The sequence below is a fragment of the Pantherophis guttatus genome, chromosome 7 (genome assembly GCF_059756535.1).
Source record: "Pantherophis guttatus breed Tessera chromosome 7, ASM5975653v1, whole genome shotgun sequence".
In the NCBI taxonomy this organism is placed as follows: domain Eukaryota; kingdom Metazoa; phylum Chordata; class Lepidosauria; order Squamata; family Colubridae; genus Pantherophis; species Pantherophis guttatus.
Window position 1 is genome coordinate 85,454,936 of NC_142069.1, and position 17,754 is coordinate 85,472,689.

Below are 17,754 nucleotides of genomic sequence, written 5' to 3' on the forward strand. Positions count from 1 at the left end.
CTTCTTGGATGAGAAGCGAAACATCTTCAAGGGAAAAAAAAAAGTCCAGTTGCCTTTTGAAAAAAAAAAACACCTTTGGGACAATCAGGTGTTTCCAACCATAGGATCTTGCTAATATTTCCATTTTTTCTGAATTGTGGGCTTTTCTCTTAATGCAAATTTCCTCATCAACGTATAGCTGTAAAAAAAATAATAACCAGGTTTTTCTCTGAGGTAAATTCCGCTCCTTTTCCTTGGTATAAAATTGTGAGGGGGGAAAAAACATCATCAACCTTAAATCTTAAATGATTTAAGAAAATAAATAAACCTTAAATTATTTTTTAAATGTTATCTAATTCTGGGTTTTATTTAATTGACCGAACTAAGTAATAATTTTAATTAGCAATTTTATGATGTTTGTGTGTCTATATTTTTCTTGACTGTACACCGCCTTGAGTCCTATGGGAGAAAGGCGGTATAGAAATATAATAAATAAATAAATAAATAAATAAATAAATAAAAATCATTGGTTGACATCTTTATTGAAGCATTGAAGTTTAGTTGATTCCTTGTAGAGTGAAAGTTTACAGACAGTTAACAAGAGTTGTGGGGTCATAAATTGTGTTGCCGGTGGGAGGTACAGGCAGTATCCAAGATACAGAATGAAACCCCCCCATCCTAAAAAAAAAAAAAAAGGAAACAAACCACAAAGAAACACGAAGAAGAAAACGTTCCACTGTTTACAAATCACTCCATTACTACAGAGAGCAAATGGCAGCTACTGTAAGTAACGCATCCGCGGAGGACGGCTGTACTTTTCAACAAGGAAACAGGAGCTTCTGTTTTGGTGACGGGTTACCACAAACAATGATTAACAGGTAGACAAAGAGAAGGAATGAAGGACATCATGGTCTCGTACAATGGCTGTTGAGATTATATTTGTTTGAGTCCGGCATTTCTTTGCTTTGCGTAAGTTGTGCAGGCGTCACCTGCAAAATGTCCTGACGGTTAACGCAGTGCCATCGTGCTCAAGTCGCAGAAGAGGATACAAAGAGGACGAGAATAACTTAATCATATAAAATATGATACAGAGCCAAAATACAGTGCATTTAAATACTGAATTGTACTTAATATTGTAGTTTTCGGACGTTAAATATTAAGTCTTTTTTTGTGCTTACGCATTTGTTTTTCTTCTTCTTCTTTTTCCTCCTGTTCAAAACAGTCGCTTTACTTCCAATACTGCCACTGTAACTGGTATTACAACAGAATCACAATTTTTTTTTTTCACAGACACAACAACATTCAAAAACATTTACCTATGAGAAAAATAAGTCGCTTCCCATGAGGATCACAGTGCGGGAAAAAACAAAACAGGGCGTAACTTTCTGCCTTGAGGGAGGCTTTCAAAATATACCTCCAAGAAGGGAAAGGGTCGGATGTGCGCGTGGAGAGAAAAAGTCCTCGTAAATCAAATTTTCAGGGTTGTTCGGTTGTGGGGGGATTGAAAGCAAAATGTCACAGGTCGGGAAAGAAGGAGGGGGGGGGAAGGAAAGTCATGTCTTGCTCTTCACGGGGACCGCCTGAGAAGTGAACGTCGTCTTCTGTTGTAGAAATGCCTGAGCCCATGTTGCCGTGAAAAATTCATCATGTAATTTTGTTTGCGAGTGCTGCACAATGGAAAGAAGGACGGGAGAGAAGAGCGTCACTGGCTTTCGACCGCGAGTTTGGCGTTCACAATTCACAACGCAAAGACCCCGCGCAAATCCTTCGACCCCAACACGAACGTGGCCTTTAAAAGGGATTCCTTTAAGACAAGGGAGCTCCTCGGCTTACAACCATTTGTGGAGCGACCGTTCCCAGGGACTGAAACGGCAACGAAAGAAAGGGACCTAGATAGTGGTGGGCTGCACCCGGTTTGGTGATCGTGTGCATCGTGTGCGCGCCTAACGCACTTGTGCGCAGCGTTCAAAATACACCAATTTGAAGCTCAGCTGCTTACCTTTTAAGGCAGCCCCAGTAAGTAGAACAGGGGAGGCGCGAAAATCAGATGTGCCGCGCGAATCAGCTGAGCCAGAAAGGAGGAAATATAGGACAGGATAGGGTGGGCGGAACAGCTGATTGTCAGAACTACAGATTCACCCGAACCGGTCTGAACCGGCAGCAGCTCACCACTGGACCTAGGATTGATTTTCACACTTAGGACCGTGGCAGAATCCCCCCATGGTCACCCGATCAAAAAAATCGGGTGGATGTATTTATGACCGTTGCAGGTCAGGGGATCACTATTTGTGACCTTCCCAGCCGTCTTCCGGCAAGCAAAGTCGTGATTCCCTTTTAACGACAGCATGATTCACTTAACAACGGCGGCCGTTTGCTTAACGATTGTGGCAAAAAAAAAAAACAGAGCAAAACTCACTTAACAACTGCCTTAGCAGCAGAAATTTGGGGCTCGATGGCGGCCATAAATCAAGGATTATCTGTAAAATTCTTATCACTCTGTTTTATTACCCATTTATTGAGTGCTTATGCTACCGTGTGTTTCAAATGACACTTCTGACCTGCTGTGACTCTTTTATCAGTTATGTTCTTTGAGCTGAACTTAAGCAAGCTAATTTCTTCAAATTTAAATATGCTGCATTTATAATTAACCCTTGCTGTGATTTCACTGCAATTCATTTCGGAAACTGAGCAAAAGCTTTTCATCGGTTATCACCTCCTGACCTCAGATCTAATGATTGCAGATTCATTCATACAGATTCATGGTTGAAACATACTAGGGAATAAATCAAGTTGCTAAAGAGAGAGTGAAGTATAGGGAACATAAAAGAATAGTGGACTTAATATATAATGGGCAAATAATGATGCCCAACATTAAGCTACTTACTTCTACGCTCCAGCCTGACTTTGGAGCAACATACAATGATTTAATTGTAGTTACTGTAGGTTGGTGGTGACAGGTGCGGTGGCCTAGAGGTGGAGCTCTCGCCTCACAATCAGGAGGCTGTGAGTTTGATCCTAGGTAGAGGCAGATATTTCTCTCTCTGGGCACAATGAGAATGTATCTGCTGAACAAAACTCCACATTGGCAACAGGAAGGGCATCCGGCAGTTCAAACACTCTGCTAGCTCCATTCAGTTGCCCAGACTCCATCCTGCAGGGGATTATGGGGGTTGTTAATTGACGATGATTGACTCTAGGCTGGTGGTAACATTGATGTTTGCACAGTGGTGAAATGTAAAATTTGTTACTACCGGTTCTGTGGGCGTGGCTTTGTGGGGTGGGGGTGGGGTTAATGTGACTGGGTGGGCGTGGCCAACTTTATTTTTTACTTTTTTAAAGCATTTTTTTACAACCTATTCGGGTGAATAGGTTGTAAAAAATGCTTTTAAAAGGTTAAAAAAAAGGTTCTGACGATCGCGCGCCATAGCTGTGATCGTCAGAGCCTCTTTTTTTACCTTTTAAAAGCATTTTTTTACAACCTATTTGCCCGAATACCGCTTCCGGAGAACCGGTAGTAAAAAAATGCTAAAAAAGTAATAATAAAAAAAGTTCCGATGATCGGGCGTCTCGCTTAGCTGATTGTCAGAACTTTTTTTTTTAAAACATTTTTTTACTACCGGTTCGGCAAACCAGTAGCCTTTTTTACTACCGGTTCGGGCAAACCGAATCGAACTGGGAGCATTTCACCCCTGTGTTTGCAGTTGACTTAAGTAGATACGTTCTAAAAATCGGCAGCAGCTATCACGACTGAAGTATTTTCTACATTATTCGTAGGCATCCAGTTTTATAAATCTCACTTTATTTATTTAGTTGTTTGGGAAATGGCCCAGGTAGATACACAGGTAATCCACAATTTACGACCACAATTAAACCCCAAATTTCAGTAGCTAAGCGAGACGTTTGTTAAGTGAGTTTTGCCCCATTTTACGACCATTTCTTGACACGGCTGTTAAGCGAATCACTGCAGTGGTTGAGTTAGTAACCTGGTTGTTAAGCGAATCTGGCTTCCCCATCGGCTTTGCTCATCAGAAGGTCGCAAAAGAAGATCACGCAATCTCCAGGACATTCTGACCGTCATAAATATGAACCAGTTGTCAAGCATCTGAATTTTCATCATGTGACCCACAGGGATGCTGCAACGGTCGTAAGTGTGAAAAACGGTCACCGGTCACTTTTTTTCAGCACCGTTGCAACTTTGAACAATCACTAAACGAACCATTGTAAATCGAGGACTACCTGTCAAATCAACCTTTGCTGAAATTATGGCCGCAAAAGTTAATTCCTGTGCCATGCAGCCTTTTAGCCTCTAGATGGCAGTCTAACCCTGCAACTGAGTGGCCAATTACAGATTGGCTGAATTCTGTGATCTCTTCAATGTGTAGTAAAAGACATTTGCCATGCTAAGAAATCAGATTTCACCTTTACACCCACTTGTGTGCAATGCAGTCTTATTTTAAGCTACAAATGAAAGTGGCACTCCCTAGTTGACTTAGCAGAGGATAAAGGAAAGACATTCTGGGATCAGATTCAGATTTACAGTAGTGGCCAAAATTGTGGGAACCTTTTGGGAAAAGTGTATTTTTGAGGTTTGATGGCTAATAACACCACTTTTTTTTTTTTTTTGGAGTTTCAAGATAATCCTATTCCACTGCTGGAATGGCCCTGGGAATAGCCCAGACCTTAACCCAATTGAAAATCTAGGGAGCCGACTAAAGAAACTTGTGACCCAGCAATAAAACCCAGTTAATAGAAGCAATCATTCCATCTTGGTTTCACATTATAATGGCTGCAGAACTAAAAGACTTGGTTCACTCCATGGGAAAACGTTGTAAGGCCATCATTCATGCTAAAGGTTACCCAACTAGGTATTAACTGACGTGGTGATCATTTTTTCATATCTCGTTTTTTCTGATAATTTTTGTATATCTCGTTTTTTCTACGTGTTTCACTTTTCTTCTTTATGCCGTTAACTGCCATTCTAATAGCAATTCCTTCATAAAAGTTCTTGCATTACATCCTTGATTACATTATCTTTCCATTGATATATAATTTTATGGTATACTACTGCAAAAAAAAAAGTGGTGTTATTAGCTTGTTTTAGAAAATACACTTTTCCCCAAAGGTTTCCACAATTTTGGCCACTACTGTACATCTCTCCTGCTATAAACTAACCTGTTCTCCACTAACAGACCCCAATGGGGACCCCCAGAAGAATTTGGGAGTATTTGTAAATCGAAATTCTCCAGTCATAGGATAAACTGCTGGCTAACTCCTAGACAGGTGTTTCTCAAACATGGCGACTTTTAAGACCTGTAGACTTCAACTCCCAGAATCCCGCAGCCAGCCATGATTTTAATTAACATTTGCAAAACAATCCTCTTCAAAATTAGTGAGGTAAGTAAGAAAGTAAAACTCTATTAACAGTCATGGACCAAGATCAAAATAACTAAACTTTAGTGTTGGCTGAAAAGTCAGTAACATTTGTAAAAGGTAACAGTAAAGGTTCCCCTCGCACATATGTGCTAGTCGTTCCAGACTCTAGGGGGCGGTGCTCATCTCTGTTTCAAAGCCGAAGAGCCAGCGCTGTCCGAAGACGTCTCCGTGGTCATGTGGCCGGCATGATTAAACGCCAAAGGCCCATGGGACGCTGTTACCTTCCCACCAAAGGTGGTCCCTGTTTTTCTACTTGCATTTTTTATGTGCTTTCGAACTGCTAGGTTGGCAGAAGCTGGGAGCTCACCCCATTACGCGGTGCTAGGGATTCGAACCGCTGAACTGCCGACCTTTCGATCGACAAGCTCAGTGTCTTAGCCACTGAGCCACTGCTCAGTGTCACCACACAGTAACATTGGACCCTGTGCTAATTTTGTAGATTGAGAGGTCTACACCAATGAAGGATGTGCAATTGTATGTAACTACTAGATCAGGGGTCCGCAACCCACAGCTCTGGAGCCGCATGTGGCTCTTTCATCCCTCTGCTGTGGCTCCCTGTCGCTGGTCGGCGCCACAATTTTGAGAGGAGCTTCTGGTTGGGGGGGGGGGGGGGTAAAGCATGGCGTGCCAGGAGGAGACTCTATGGCAAGGGGCGGGTTTTCCGGTTGGCTCCACAATTGATAGGACTTTCGGTTAGGACAGGTAGAGGAAAAAGGACACCGCACTAGGAGGAGACTCTATGGTGGGGGAACCGGATTTCCGGTCGGCTCCAGAATTGAACCGGGGGACTCCAGTTAGGACCTTTGTGGCTCTTTGAGGGTTTAAGGTTGCCGACCCCTGTACTAGACCATCTGGAAAAGGGCTGAATTGCAGGCTGAACTTCTGCAATTCTGGTTCTGCATCTTGGTATCTTTTGGACGGAAATGTGAAACCTGCTCAGGGTTAAATTTAGGTCTTCTAATCTCGGGGACCTCTGTGTATGAGCAAGCCACACTTGCAGGTCTAACAAAGTGGCATTACTTTGGAAATATAGCAGGATTCCACTCCCAGCTAAATCCAGAGAAGAGAATTGGCAAGTCCAACTTCTGAGTTGGAGCACCTTCCTTAAATGCTTCTATTTGGCCAAAGATATCTGCAGATGTTTCTTCTGCAGTCCTTTGTCATTGACCGAATAAATATTACCAACCGACTGACTGATTGGCAACACAGCTACTTTTCTGCCTCCTGAGGGAAGGTGTAAAAAAGATGTCCTAGCTGTCAATGTGCTACTCAGGGTACTGTGTAGGGGCTACACATGTGCAGCTCTATCAGCTCCTGTGGTGGCACAGTGGTTATAATGCAGTATTGCAGGCTAATTCACTGCTCACTGCCAGCAGTTCGATCCTGACCGGCTCAAAGTTGACTCAGCCTTCCACCTTCCGAGGTGGGTAAAATGAGGACCCAGATTGTTGGGGGGGGCAATAGGCTGACCCTGTAAACCGCTTAGAGAGGTCTATAAAGCACTGTGAAGTGGTGTATAAGTCTTAAGTGCCATTGCTATCTAAGCCGTGGTGGCGCAGTGGTTAGAATGCAGTATTGCAGGCTAATTCACTGCTCACTGCCAGCAGTTCGATCCTGACCGGCTCAAAGTTGACTCGGCATTCCATCCTTCCGAGGTGGGTAAAATGAGGACTCAAGATTGTTGGGGGCAAGATGCTAACTGTGTAAACCGCTTAGAGAGGGCTGTAAAGAACTGTGAAGCGATATATAAGTCTCCGGCTAGTGCTATTTTCGGAGCATGAGGAACAAGGGGTCTATCGTGAAGAGGGAATAGTGGGCTTCCGTCAATTTTGGGGCGAAAATATTATGGAATTGGTGTTCCACTACCTTCATCGCAGGTGGTTCTTTTGACCTACAGCTTCCTGTGGTCTCTTAGGCCTGATCTGACCTCTGCTTAGCTTCCGAGGTCAGAGAAGGTCAGTCAGAAGAAACCTGTTGCTGTGGTGTACAACACATAGATCCTAAATAATTTCTCTGATGCAGTTGACTTCTTATTGCTCTCTTAATCTGATTCCTCTCCTTTGAAAGTGAGAAATCCCGTTGTTTTCCTTTTGAATTTCGGTAAACGTCGAACAGATCCAACCCAACAGCTTTCAAAACGTATTGCAAAAATTCCAATTATTTGACATGCGGGTGTCTCGAGCCCCAGAGCAACTCAGAATCACGATTACCCTTCAGGTAAGACTTTCAGGGAAAAGAGAGCTGGAGTTGGCCGACTTCAGCTTTAAACGACAATATCAGCATTAAGTGAACGGAATGACAATTGCGAAGATGGGGGCTGCACTGATATTGCAGGAATGAAATCACTTACCTTACTCTAGTGTAAAACCAATGACAGCAAATAATGAAATACAACACAAATTAGAAAATGTATTTCAATGCATGCAGGACTGTGATTAGTCATAAAAGCTTGATGAGGTTTAGAGGCAATATAGGATCTTTCATCTCTTTTGAAAATAAAAATTGAACAAATTACTTTCCGGTTGAAAGAAAGTAGATCTCTGTAGTCGCAATCATTCAAATCCTTTTTTATAACCACGTCTTATATTATATTTCAGAAATAAGACTTATAATATATAAAAAAAAGTTGCACAAATAATGGGCAAGCTAGCACAAAGCTGCAAAAAATGTAACATTTTTTTTTCTAAGTTGAAATAAGTAATATCTAATATATATATATATAGAATAAATAATTATTTTGGATTATATATCAATTATATACGATTCTGGACTAAAGAGATGAAGCAAAGGAAGATAGGCATTTACATGAACGTACATTACTACTGATAAGATATTTCAAAAAGATCTTTCCCCAGAATTTTTGCAATCACTTAAACCTTTAAAATTCTTGTGCCAAAAGATATGATTTTTTATCATGAAAAGCATGGTGACGACGTATATATATATATCTAAAGATTAAAGGCATGCCTTTTATTCCAAATATTGTGATTCCAGCATTCAGTTTCATGACAAATAATATAAAAAATATTTTGGAGCTTGGTCTCAGGTTTCTGTGCAGTTCATATTTTGGTGCAATTGCAATTACTGTTAGGAATGGGAAATGAAACCTCAGCTGGTCTGTTAATCTCTTTTTGTCTTAATAAAGATATTAAGCACAAATATTTACATTTTATATTGAAATACTTCTAATGGAAATAATCAGAAAGGAGTGCTGGCATCTTCTCTTAAGCAGGCAGGGTATGGTTTTTCATTGGGGAATGACCGACATGCACAGCGAGTATCACTTTTGATTGTAAAAACTTTTTACAGAATAGATACACAAACACAGAGAAGAAATAATTTAGAAAAAAGGAGGTGTTTCTATAGATCAGGGGCGTCAAAACTCAAGGCCGGTCCTAGCCTGCAGAATGCTTAGATCTGGCCTGCGGGGCCACCCTGGAAACAACGAAGCACTAGTCCGTGGTGCCTCCGCCGGCAAAAATGGAGATCGCGAGGGCTGCTCGTGGTCCTCCCAGGCTCCGTTTTTGGTCGCGGTGGCCTCCTGCAGCCCTCTGCCAATGAAAACGGAGCTCAGAGCCTCAGCGAGTGATGTCGAGCAGTGGTGGGTTGCTACCAGTTCGCCCCGAATCGGGCGAACCTGTAGCGGCAGCGGTGGGAGGCTCCGCCCACCACCCAGATGCTTCTACACATGCGCAGAAGCATCGCGCATGAGCACCCATGAACAAACCGATACCAACGGGTTTTGAAACCCGCCCTGATGTCGAGCCAGCCACCCCTCTGGCCACACTCCCTGGCCAGATCCCCTGCCCCCCCCGAGGTCAAACATAACCATGATGTGGCCCTCAATCAAATCGAGTTTGACACCCCTGCTATAGATGAGCTGCAGGTTCCCATTACTTTAATCAAAGTGATGAAAGCAGGGTCTTCTCATCCTGCTCCTAGCTCCACCCCTTTGAGATATGCGGGTGATATCACAATGCCGTATACAAGAGAGGAGGGGCTTGCATTGCAATGGCGGGATGCTTGCTTTCATCAGGCTGATTTGTTTGGCCCCCCCACCCCCACCCCGGGGATGCTGCTGAGTATTTGTTTGTAACGTTAAAGATACAGTAAGCTAAGTATACCGCTAAAGAGCTTTCTCCAATGAACTGTTCTGCAATCAGAAATGCATTTAAAATAAAATCTCTTGAAAGCCTCTAAAATTTTAGTTTAAAAATTAACTTCAACAAATCAGCCATCAATCCTACTTAAATATGACTTAATGCAATGTTGGTTCCAGGCAATTTTCTTAATTTTTTATTAGCAGAGCTGGAGGATATTACTAGATATTAGATTGATCAATTGCCTTCTGTCTATTTATCATGGTCTGTCTTGTCGCTCTATCTGTCTCTCTTAGTTGTCTGTCTGTCTGTCTCTCTATCTGTCTGTCTCTCTATCTATCTAATCTATCCATTCATCCATCTATCCATCCATCCATTGATGCATCTGTCTGTCTGTCTGTCTGTCTGTCTGTCTATCTATCTATCTATCTAATCTATCCATTCATCCATCTATCCATTGATGCATCTGTCTGTCTGTCTGTCTGTCTGTCTGTCTGTCTGTCTGTCTGTCTGTCTGTCTGTCTGTCTATCTATCTATCTATCTATCTATCTAATATATCCATTCATCCATCTATCCATCGATCTATCCATCTATCTGTCTGTCTATCTATCTATCTAATCTTTCCATCCATCCATCCATCCATCCATCCATCCATCCATCCATCCATCCATCTATCTATCTATCTATCTATCTATCTATCTATCTATCTATCTATCTATCTAATCTATCTTTATCTGTCTGTCTGTCTACCTATCTATTTATTGTCTGTCTATCGTCTATCTATCTATCATCTCTCTCTCTCCCTCTCTCTCTCTCTCTCTCCCTCCCTCCCTAATCTCTTCTAAGAAACATGCCTCAATTTGAACTCTTGAGCCCAAACTTCATTTGTAAGAATACTAGATACTTCTTTGTTAAATCAGAAAAATGTTGAACATGTTTAAAAGATACATAGCAAGTGGTAATATATTAACTCTTTTGCTTGGTATTTTGAATAAGGTTGTTTCTAACTTTTCTCTAATGGTTATTCCACCCCCTGCCCCGAAAGCTAAGAACCAAAGTTGATTCAACTGAGGTATCCAGTCAAAAACGGAGGCCTGTTTTACTAGAGCCCAGCATTCTAAAGATTCTAGCTCTAATTCACATTCAAAGCCCATCCCAGGTAGTCCTTGACTTATGACCACAACTGGGTCCAGAATGTCCATTGCTAAGTGAGGTGGTTCTTAAGTGCCCAATGTTATGACTGTTTTTGCCACAGTTGTTAAATGAAGCAGATGGTCGTTAAGCAAATCCAGCTTCCGCCATTGCTGGTTGGAAGCCAGCTGGGAAGGCCGCAAATGGCGATCATTTATGAACCTGGGATGTTGCGACCATCGTAAACTCATGTTGCCAAGAGCCATGTCCATGGAGACACTGCAATGGTTATTAAGTGTGAGGACTGCTCACAAATCCCTTTCTTCAATGCCGTTGCAACTTCTAACGGTCACTAAATGAAGGGTTGTAAGGCCAGGACTACTTGTACTAGAAAATCTCAGCCGTAGATAATATTTCTCTTTTTTTTAAAAAAAAAACCCTTCTATGGCTATACAATCCTGTGGACAATCTGCCCTCTCCTTTTTGTGTGTGTGTTGGTGCGAACGTGACAAATTCAAAGGAACAAGTCTCTGGCGTTACTTGAGCCTGTGGCTCAAAAGTTATTAGAAAAAAGAGTTGGCACCACCCGCTCGAACATTCTGTATGTCTTTTATATGGCCCTTCTTTTTCTTCTCTTTACCTATGTTTAGATTAGTCTGGGAAGTGGTCCAAGAGATGGAAGAATAGAGAGGATTGTTAACTGCAATCCAAGCCGTGTTCCTGACTGATAAAATCAATAGTGAACCACTTTACGAGCCCGCTGTGATAATTGTCTCCGACTCATCATGATCTTCCGATCCCAAAGTAAAAGATAATAATAAGCTACGCTGCAAAATTACAAGAAGTGAATTGCATTCCAAGGCTGGCATACGCGTCTCTCTCTCTCTCTTTGCCAACCTGCTCTATTGGGATAAAAGCAACAGATAAAATATCAAGGCATGATAGGCAAATATTTTAAGACAGACAAAGTTGAACAAAGCAGTTGCTTTTATCCCAAAAGCACGATGCGTTTTTCTACAATTTTTATATTGTTATGATAAACTCTGAAGCTCACTTGGGGTTGCGTGGTAAGCTGTATAAACTGAATAAAAATTTATAGATAGCTAGTGATACAGGGCAACTGAAAAAAAAATTAATCTCTTTTATAATGTGTTTTAGAGACAGAAAGAGACAGAGAGTGCATATATCACCAAATAACTTTAATCTGTTTTATGATGTGCTTTAGATAGATATAGATGATAGATGATAGATAGATAAGATAGATATCGATCAATAGACAGATGATAGATAGATAGATAGATAGATAGACAGATAGATAGATAGATAGATAGATAGACAGAGAGAGAGAGAGAGAGAATGATAGATAGGATGATAGATAGATGATATCGATAGATATAGATGATAGATAATAGATAATAGATATCGATCAATGGATGATAGATATAGATGATAGATAGATACAGAGAGAGATGATAGATAGATGATATAGATATATAGATGATATAGATGATAGATAGATGATAGATATAGATATAGATAGATAGATAGATGATAGATATAGATATAAATAGATAGACGATAGATAGATAGATGATAGATAGATAGATATAGATGATAGAAAGAGAGAGAGAGATGGGGGGGCAAGCGTATAACTGAATAATTTTAATTTATTTATAATATTTTTATTTGTAACCCAAACTAAAGGGCTCTTTAACAAGAAACATAATACAAACAAAACTTTGATAGGTTTGCATGTTGGTCTTAGGTGTAAAAATTCAATTTCTCCCCCATTTTCTTTCATTCTTTTTTTTTTCTTTCTACATCTTGCTTAAGTCACAATACTCTAGGTGTAAAAGTTTCCCCTGTCCAGTCCTGTCCGTCTCTAAGGGGACAGTACTCCTCTCTGTTACTGAGCCGAGGAAGCCAGCATTGTCCGAAGACACTTCCAGGGTCATGTGGCAAGCATGACTATACCGTGGTGCATGGAATGCTGTTTCTTCCCCACCAGAGTGGTACCTATTTATCTACTCGCAGTTACATGCTTTCAGACTGTTAGGTGGGTTGGAGCTGGAGCAAGGAACGGGAGCTCATCCCGTCATGTGGCGCTCGGATCTCAAACCCTGTCAGCTTTCAGGCTGACAAGTCCAGCATCTTAACTGGTGATCATTGCGTAATATTCTAACAGGTTTCTAGTAGAAAATTTTTTGCAATCAGAACATTATTTCTGTCTTAACTTGCGTAAAAGATACCAGACGAATCAGTAATAAGGTCTATTTTCATGTTAGGTTAAACTTAGAAGTTGATGCGATGGAGGCCAAGCTTAGCAAAGAGTGTGGCTTAAAAAACAACAACTAGGCAGGGCAGCTAAGCGTGAAAAATTACCGATTATTGGATAAAGGCTACAATTTAAGTATGGCATGGGGGCCATGCAAGCTGGTGCTTTCTGGTGCAATAAAATAAAACAAAATAGCAGAATCAACTAGAAACGAAGGCATCTTAAGCTGTTCTTGGCATCTTCACTTGTTTAAATTAGGGCTGTCCATAGACCGATAGAGATTTTTTGATAACAAATTGAATGCCTTCCTTTGGAACAGATCAATGGTGGCTTGGTTTAAATATTAGTGTTTGAAGATAGATCTGCCTGGCAATGGCATTTTTGCCAGCTAGTGCGCAAACTTTTAACCATCAACTTAATGGCTTGATTTGGATGAGCCTCCTCTACCAAGAATTCACTTAGGACCCAGGGATCCTGCCAACGATCAGTAACCATCTAAAATGGCGTGGGATGTAGGGAAGGACAACAGCAGGACAAGGGTCCATTGACCACAGCCAGTCCAAGGTCCCTAGTATAAACCAGAACTTCTACAAGGTAAAGGTAAAGAGGTAAAGGTTTCCTCTGACCAGTCATCTCTGACTCCAGGGGGTGGTGCCCATCTCCGTTTCTTAGCTAACATTGTCTGAAAACCCTTCCGTGGTCATGTGGCCAGCATGACTATACGCCAAGTTGCACAGAAGGCTGTTGTCTTCCCACCGAAGTGGTACCTATTTATCTACTCTCATTTGCATGCTTTCGAACTGCTAGGTTGGCAGGAGCTGGAGCAAGTAACAGGAGCTCATGCCGTCATGAGGTGCTTGGGTCTCAAACGGCTAACCTTTAACCCAGTGCCTTAACCACTAGGACACCGTACCCCCAATTTCAACTATGCTCACTGTAATCTCCAGTCCAACTACATGGAATTTGAGAGGGTCCTGCCCTCTCTCTATATTTTTTTTTGGGGGGGAGGGAGGCTGAGCAAGGAGGAACATGGAGGAAGAGATTAGCTCCTAGCCAACAATTCTAAGCCAAATAAAGTTAGCCGTAATTACATTAGTCTACTGGGGCTTAGCTGCAAAGAAGGTAAGTGTCAAGAGTGAAACATGGGCAGCTACAGGCCTCTTTGTTTCAACTTGTCATTAGAGTAAGGGGAAGGAGATGTTGACTATGAATGGGTTAATTTGGGGAAACGAAACTTCTGCAGTTCCACTAGAGCTTTTGAGACTCTGGAAACTTTTCAAGGTCATATAAATAGGTGTGAAGAAGAAGGCAGATGGTTCCCATAACAAAGAGAACTTGTTTACATGGTCTACCTGGAAGCCTGAGGGTTGGGACTGGAAAATTAATTGTTTAAAATTGTGAACTGGTGCCTTAGAAATTCAGAGTTAATTTTAAGGGTTGGGCTGGGAAATTCATTGTGTAATATTGTGAACCGTGTGCCTTAGAAATTCAGAGTTAATTTTACCTCGCCATTCCTACACTATGTATTCAATAAACGGTATGCTTTTCAGAACTGGGCTTTTATTTGGATACTCAAGCTGTTGACAGCAAGAGTAATCATGATGGTTAGATCATGGCTAGCCTCTGAACCAGGGACACTTTCCACAGCTAATGTTGAAAGGATTAGGGTTAAGGGTTAGTATGGTACGTAGTATAACGAAGCTCAGTAGCAATTGGTTCTTCCAGCCCTAATTTAAATGTGATTCAAGGAAATGATAAGTTTCATAGTTAATCAACATTTCCAGAAGTAATCTTAACACCTCGAAATTTTATCAGCCATAATTCTTCCAAAATTTTAAAGGAAATAACATTGGAACCTATCTATCGGGTAAGCACACCTCTCTCAGCCAAACACGGTAGCGATGGGTCCCAGCTCGGCATGACACTAGAATTTCAGGAAATTGTTAGAGAAAAGGTAAATAACTTTCCAGTGATATATAAAGTGTTTTTTTTTTTTTAACCATGAAATCGTTTTAGTGTGGGGAGGAGGGAAGAATTAACAGGCAAAAAGACTTTTACTTGGTAAAACTGGTGGGGAAGAATATAATCTCTGCCCCCGGAACCTAATATAACGAATCTTATTTCTCCACGGTATTCTGCTATTCTAAAATAAGGAATTATTTTATTATTAATTTATTATTAATAGCAATATTACGCTACATAAGAGCAATGCAATTTTCTATTTTGGTGCCAAGAACGGAAATCAGGTTTATCCTGACGAACTTCCTTTACATTGCTGTAGTTTAATGCGCTAATGCAGTGTTTCTCATCACTGAGGGGCCACTTTAAGATGGGTGGACTTCAACTCCCAGAATTCCCCATTGCATGAGATACATTATTGCATGCTGGCTAGGGAATTCTGGGAGTTGAAGTCCTCCCGTCTTAAAGTGGCACTGCCACTAATATATATTTCCCCTTTATATTTCAAAAAGTCCCCGTTTTCCCTGCCTTTATTTCACAATAAAGAGTGATTTGCAGATAAAGCCTTCTCAAAACCCCTCGCTTAAATAGGACTCGATCATGAACTCGAAATTTTTCCATCCTGATGTGGAATATGGGGCTGGTGGTCATATGACGGCATGCATTATACTCACTGAACAACTTCTACGTGGTCCAGAGCCCATTGATCGTGGCCTGAGCCACTGTGGCGGGATTGCCACCAGCGAAGTAACACCCCCTTCATTCGTGCCTCCCTAAAAATGAGAAACGAGACAGTGAGGGAGCAGAAAAGAATAGAACATAGAATAATAGAGTAGGAAGGGACCTCGGAGGTCTTCTAGTCCAGCCCCGTTTGAGCAGGAAACCCCAGACCACTTCAGACAAATGGTTATCCAACATTTTCTTAAAAACTTCCAGTGTTGGAGCATTCACAACTTCTGGAGGCAAGTTGTTCCACTGGTTAATTGTTCTCACCGTTAGAAAATTTCTCCTTAGTTCTAGGTTGCTTCTCTCCTTGATTAGTTTCCACCCATTGCTTCTTGTCCTGCCTTCAGGTGCTTTGGAGAATAGCTTGACCCCCTCTTCTTTGTAGGAGCCCCTCAAATCTTGGAGCACTGCTATCATGTCCCCCTTAGTCCTTCTTTTCATTAGACTAGACCCGTGATGGCGAACCTATGGCACGCGCGTCACAGGTGGCACACGTAGCCATATGAGTGGGCACACCAGCTAGATTCCTAGAGAGGCTGGAGAACTGGAGGCTCGGGATAGCAAAAAATGTCACTTCCTGTCCAACCGGAAGTTGGGAAATGGGCTGTTTCAGGCCTCCGGAGGGCCTCCGAGGGGATAGGGAAGGCTGTTTTCGCCCTCCCCAGATGCATAGAGAAGATCTGGAGCCAGGTGAGAAAGAAAAACAGGCCTACTGGGCCATTGCGGGCCAGGAGCGGGGTGGGGGGGAAGAGGGGGTCATGTGTGTATGCATGGGGCGGGGCGCATAGAATTATGGGTGTCGGCACGCTCACGCGTGAACCTCCCCCGCCCCCCCCTCCTGTCACATGATGGCAAAAAGGTTAGCCAGCACTGGACTAGACATACTCAGTTCCTGCAATTATTGTTCGTATGTTTTAGCCTCCAGCCCTCTAATAATCTTTGTTGCTCTTCTCTGCATTCTTTCCAGAGTCTCAACCTTTTTATATTGTGGTGACCAGAACTGGACCAAGCATGGTCTTACTAAGGCTTTGTAAAGCGGTACTAGAACTTCACGTGATCTTGATTCTATCCCTCTATTTATGCAGTCTAGGATTGCATTGGCTTTTTTCGCTGCCGCCGCACACTGTCGATTCATATTTAAGGGGCTGTCCACTAGGACAGGGGTCTCCAACCTTGGTAACTTTAAGACTTGTGGACTTCAACTCCCAGAGTTCCTCAGCCAGCTTTGCTCTGAGACTTGAAGTCCACAAGTCTTAAAGTTGCTAAGGTTGGAGACCCCTGCACTAAGATGTCTCAGCTTCCGTATCGCCTTCAGAGATTTTGGACTTCGGTTCTCACAATCCCCTGCTAGATATTGAGGCCCAACATGCATTGAGGTGATTGTGTTGCTGAACATTGGTCTGGATGTGTTTTCAGACCTATTATACTACAATTCCCCTAATCCTCACTCTGGAAGGGTGCTGAGGGCCTCCACACATTGAAAAGAGCCTTGGTGGTGCAGTTGATTAAGTGCTGTTAAAGTAGCACCAGCTGCCTGCAATTACTGCGAGTTCAAATCTCACCAGGCTCAAGGTTGACTCAGCCTTCCATCCTTGCGAGGTAGGTAAAATGAGGACCCGGATTGTGGGGGGCAATAAACTGACTTTGTATAAAAAAAGAACACCGCTTAAGGGGGGCCCGAAAGCCCTACTAAGCAGGTATATACAAAAGTATGAAGGCTATTGCTTAACACATTGTAAGCCCCCCTGAGTCTCTGGAGAAGGGTGGCATATAAATCGAACCAATAAATAAATAAATAAATAAAATATCATGTCGCAGAAGGTTGGCTTGTACTGAACCAGCTCTTGAAATGAGCAGTTTGTGAAAATTTACGAGCAGGATGAAAATGCATCCTGGATTTCATTAAATGTCAAGGTCTTGAGATTATTGCTAGAAATAAATAAAAAATATATACAAAAAAAAAAAAAGGCCAACAAGCTTTTACTTTACTTTACTTTTTTTTTATTTGTATACCGCCCTACTCCCGAAGGACTCAGGGCGGTGAACAGCCAACAATAAAATACATACATACAAAATTTAAAAAGCAGAAATAAAATCGAATTAAATAGTTTGGCCCAGACAAATTAAAACCCCAATCAATTTAAAACAGA

The 17,754-nt window shown here is 41.8% G+C and overlaps 1 protein-coding gene across 3 annotated transcripts in view; it reads right to left on the reverse strand.

The window, feature by feature from the left end:
• Positions 1-502: 502 nt before the first annotated feature.
• Positions 503-17,754, reverse strand: part of RELN (reelin) — a 382,634-nt gene continuing 365,382 nt past the window's right edge. Inside the window, exons 63-65 of one of the 3 annotated variants that reach the window (XM_060692665.2) lie at positions 15,553-15,651; positions 7,763-7,898; positions 1,517-1,646 (exon numbers count right to left, since the gene is read on the reverse strand). In XM_060692665.2, the coding sequence (XP_060548648.2) occupies positions 7,769-7,898; positions 15,553-15,651 (229 nt within the window). In that variant the 3' untranslated portion in view covers positions 1,517-1,646; positions 7,763-7,768. Of the gene's footprint in view, positions 1,647-7,762; positions 7,899-15,552; positions 15,652-17,754 lie in introns of all 3 variants that reach the window. The other 2 variants (XM_060692666.2, XM_060692664.2) reach the window with 2 other exon arrangements.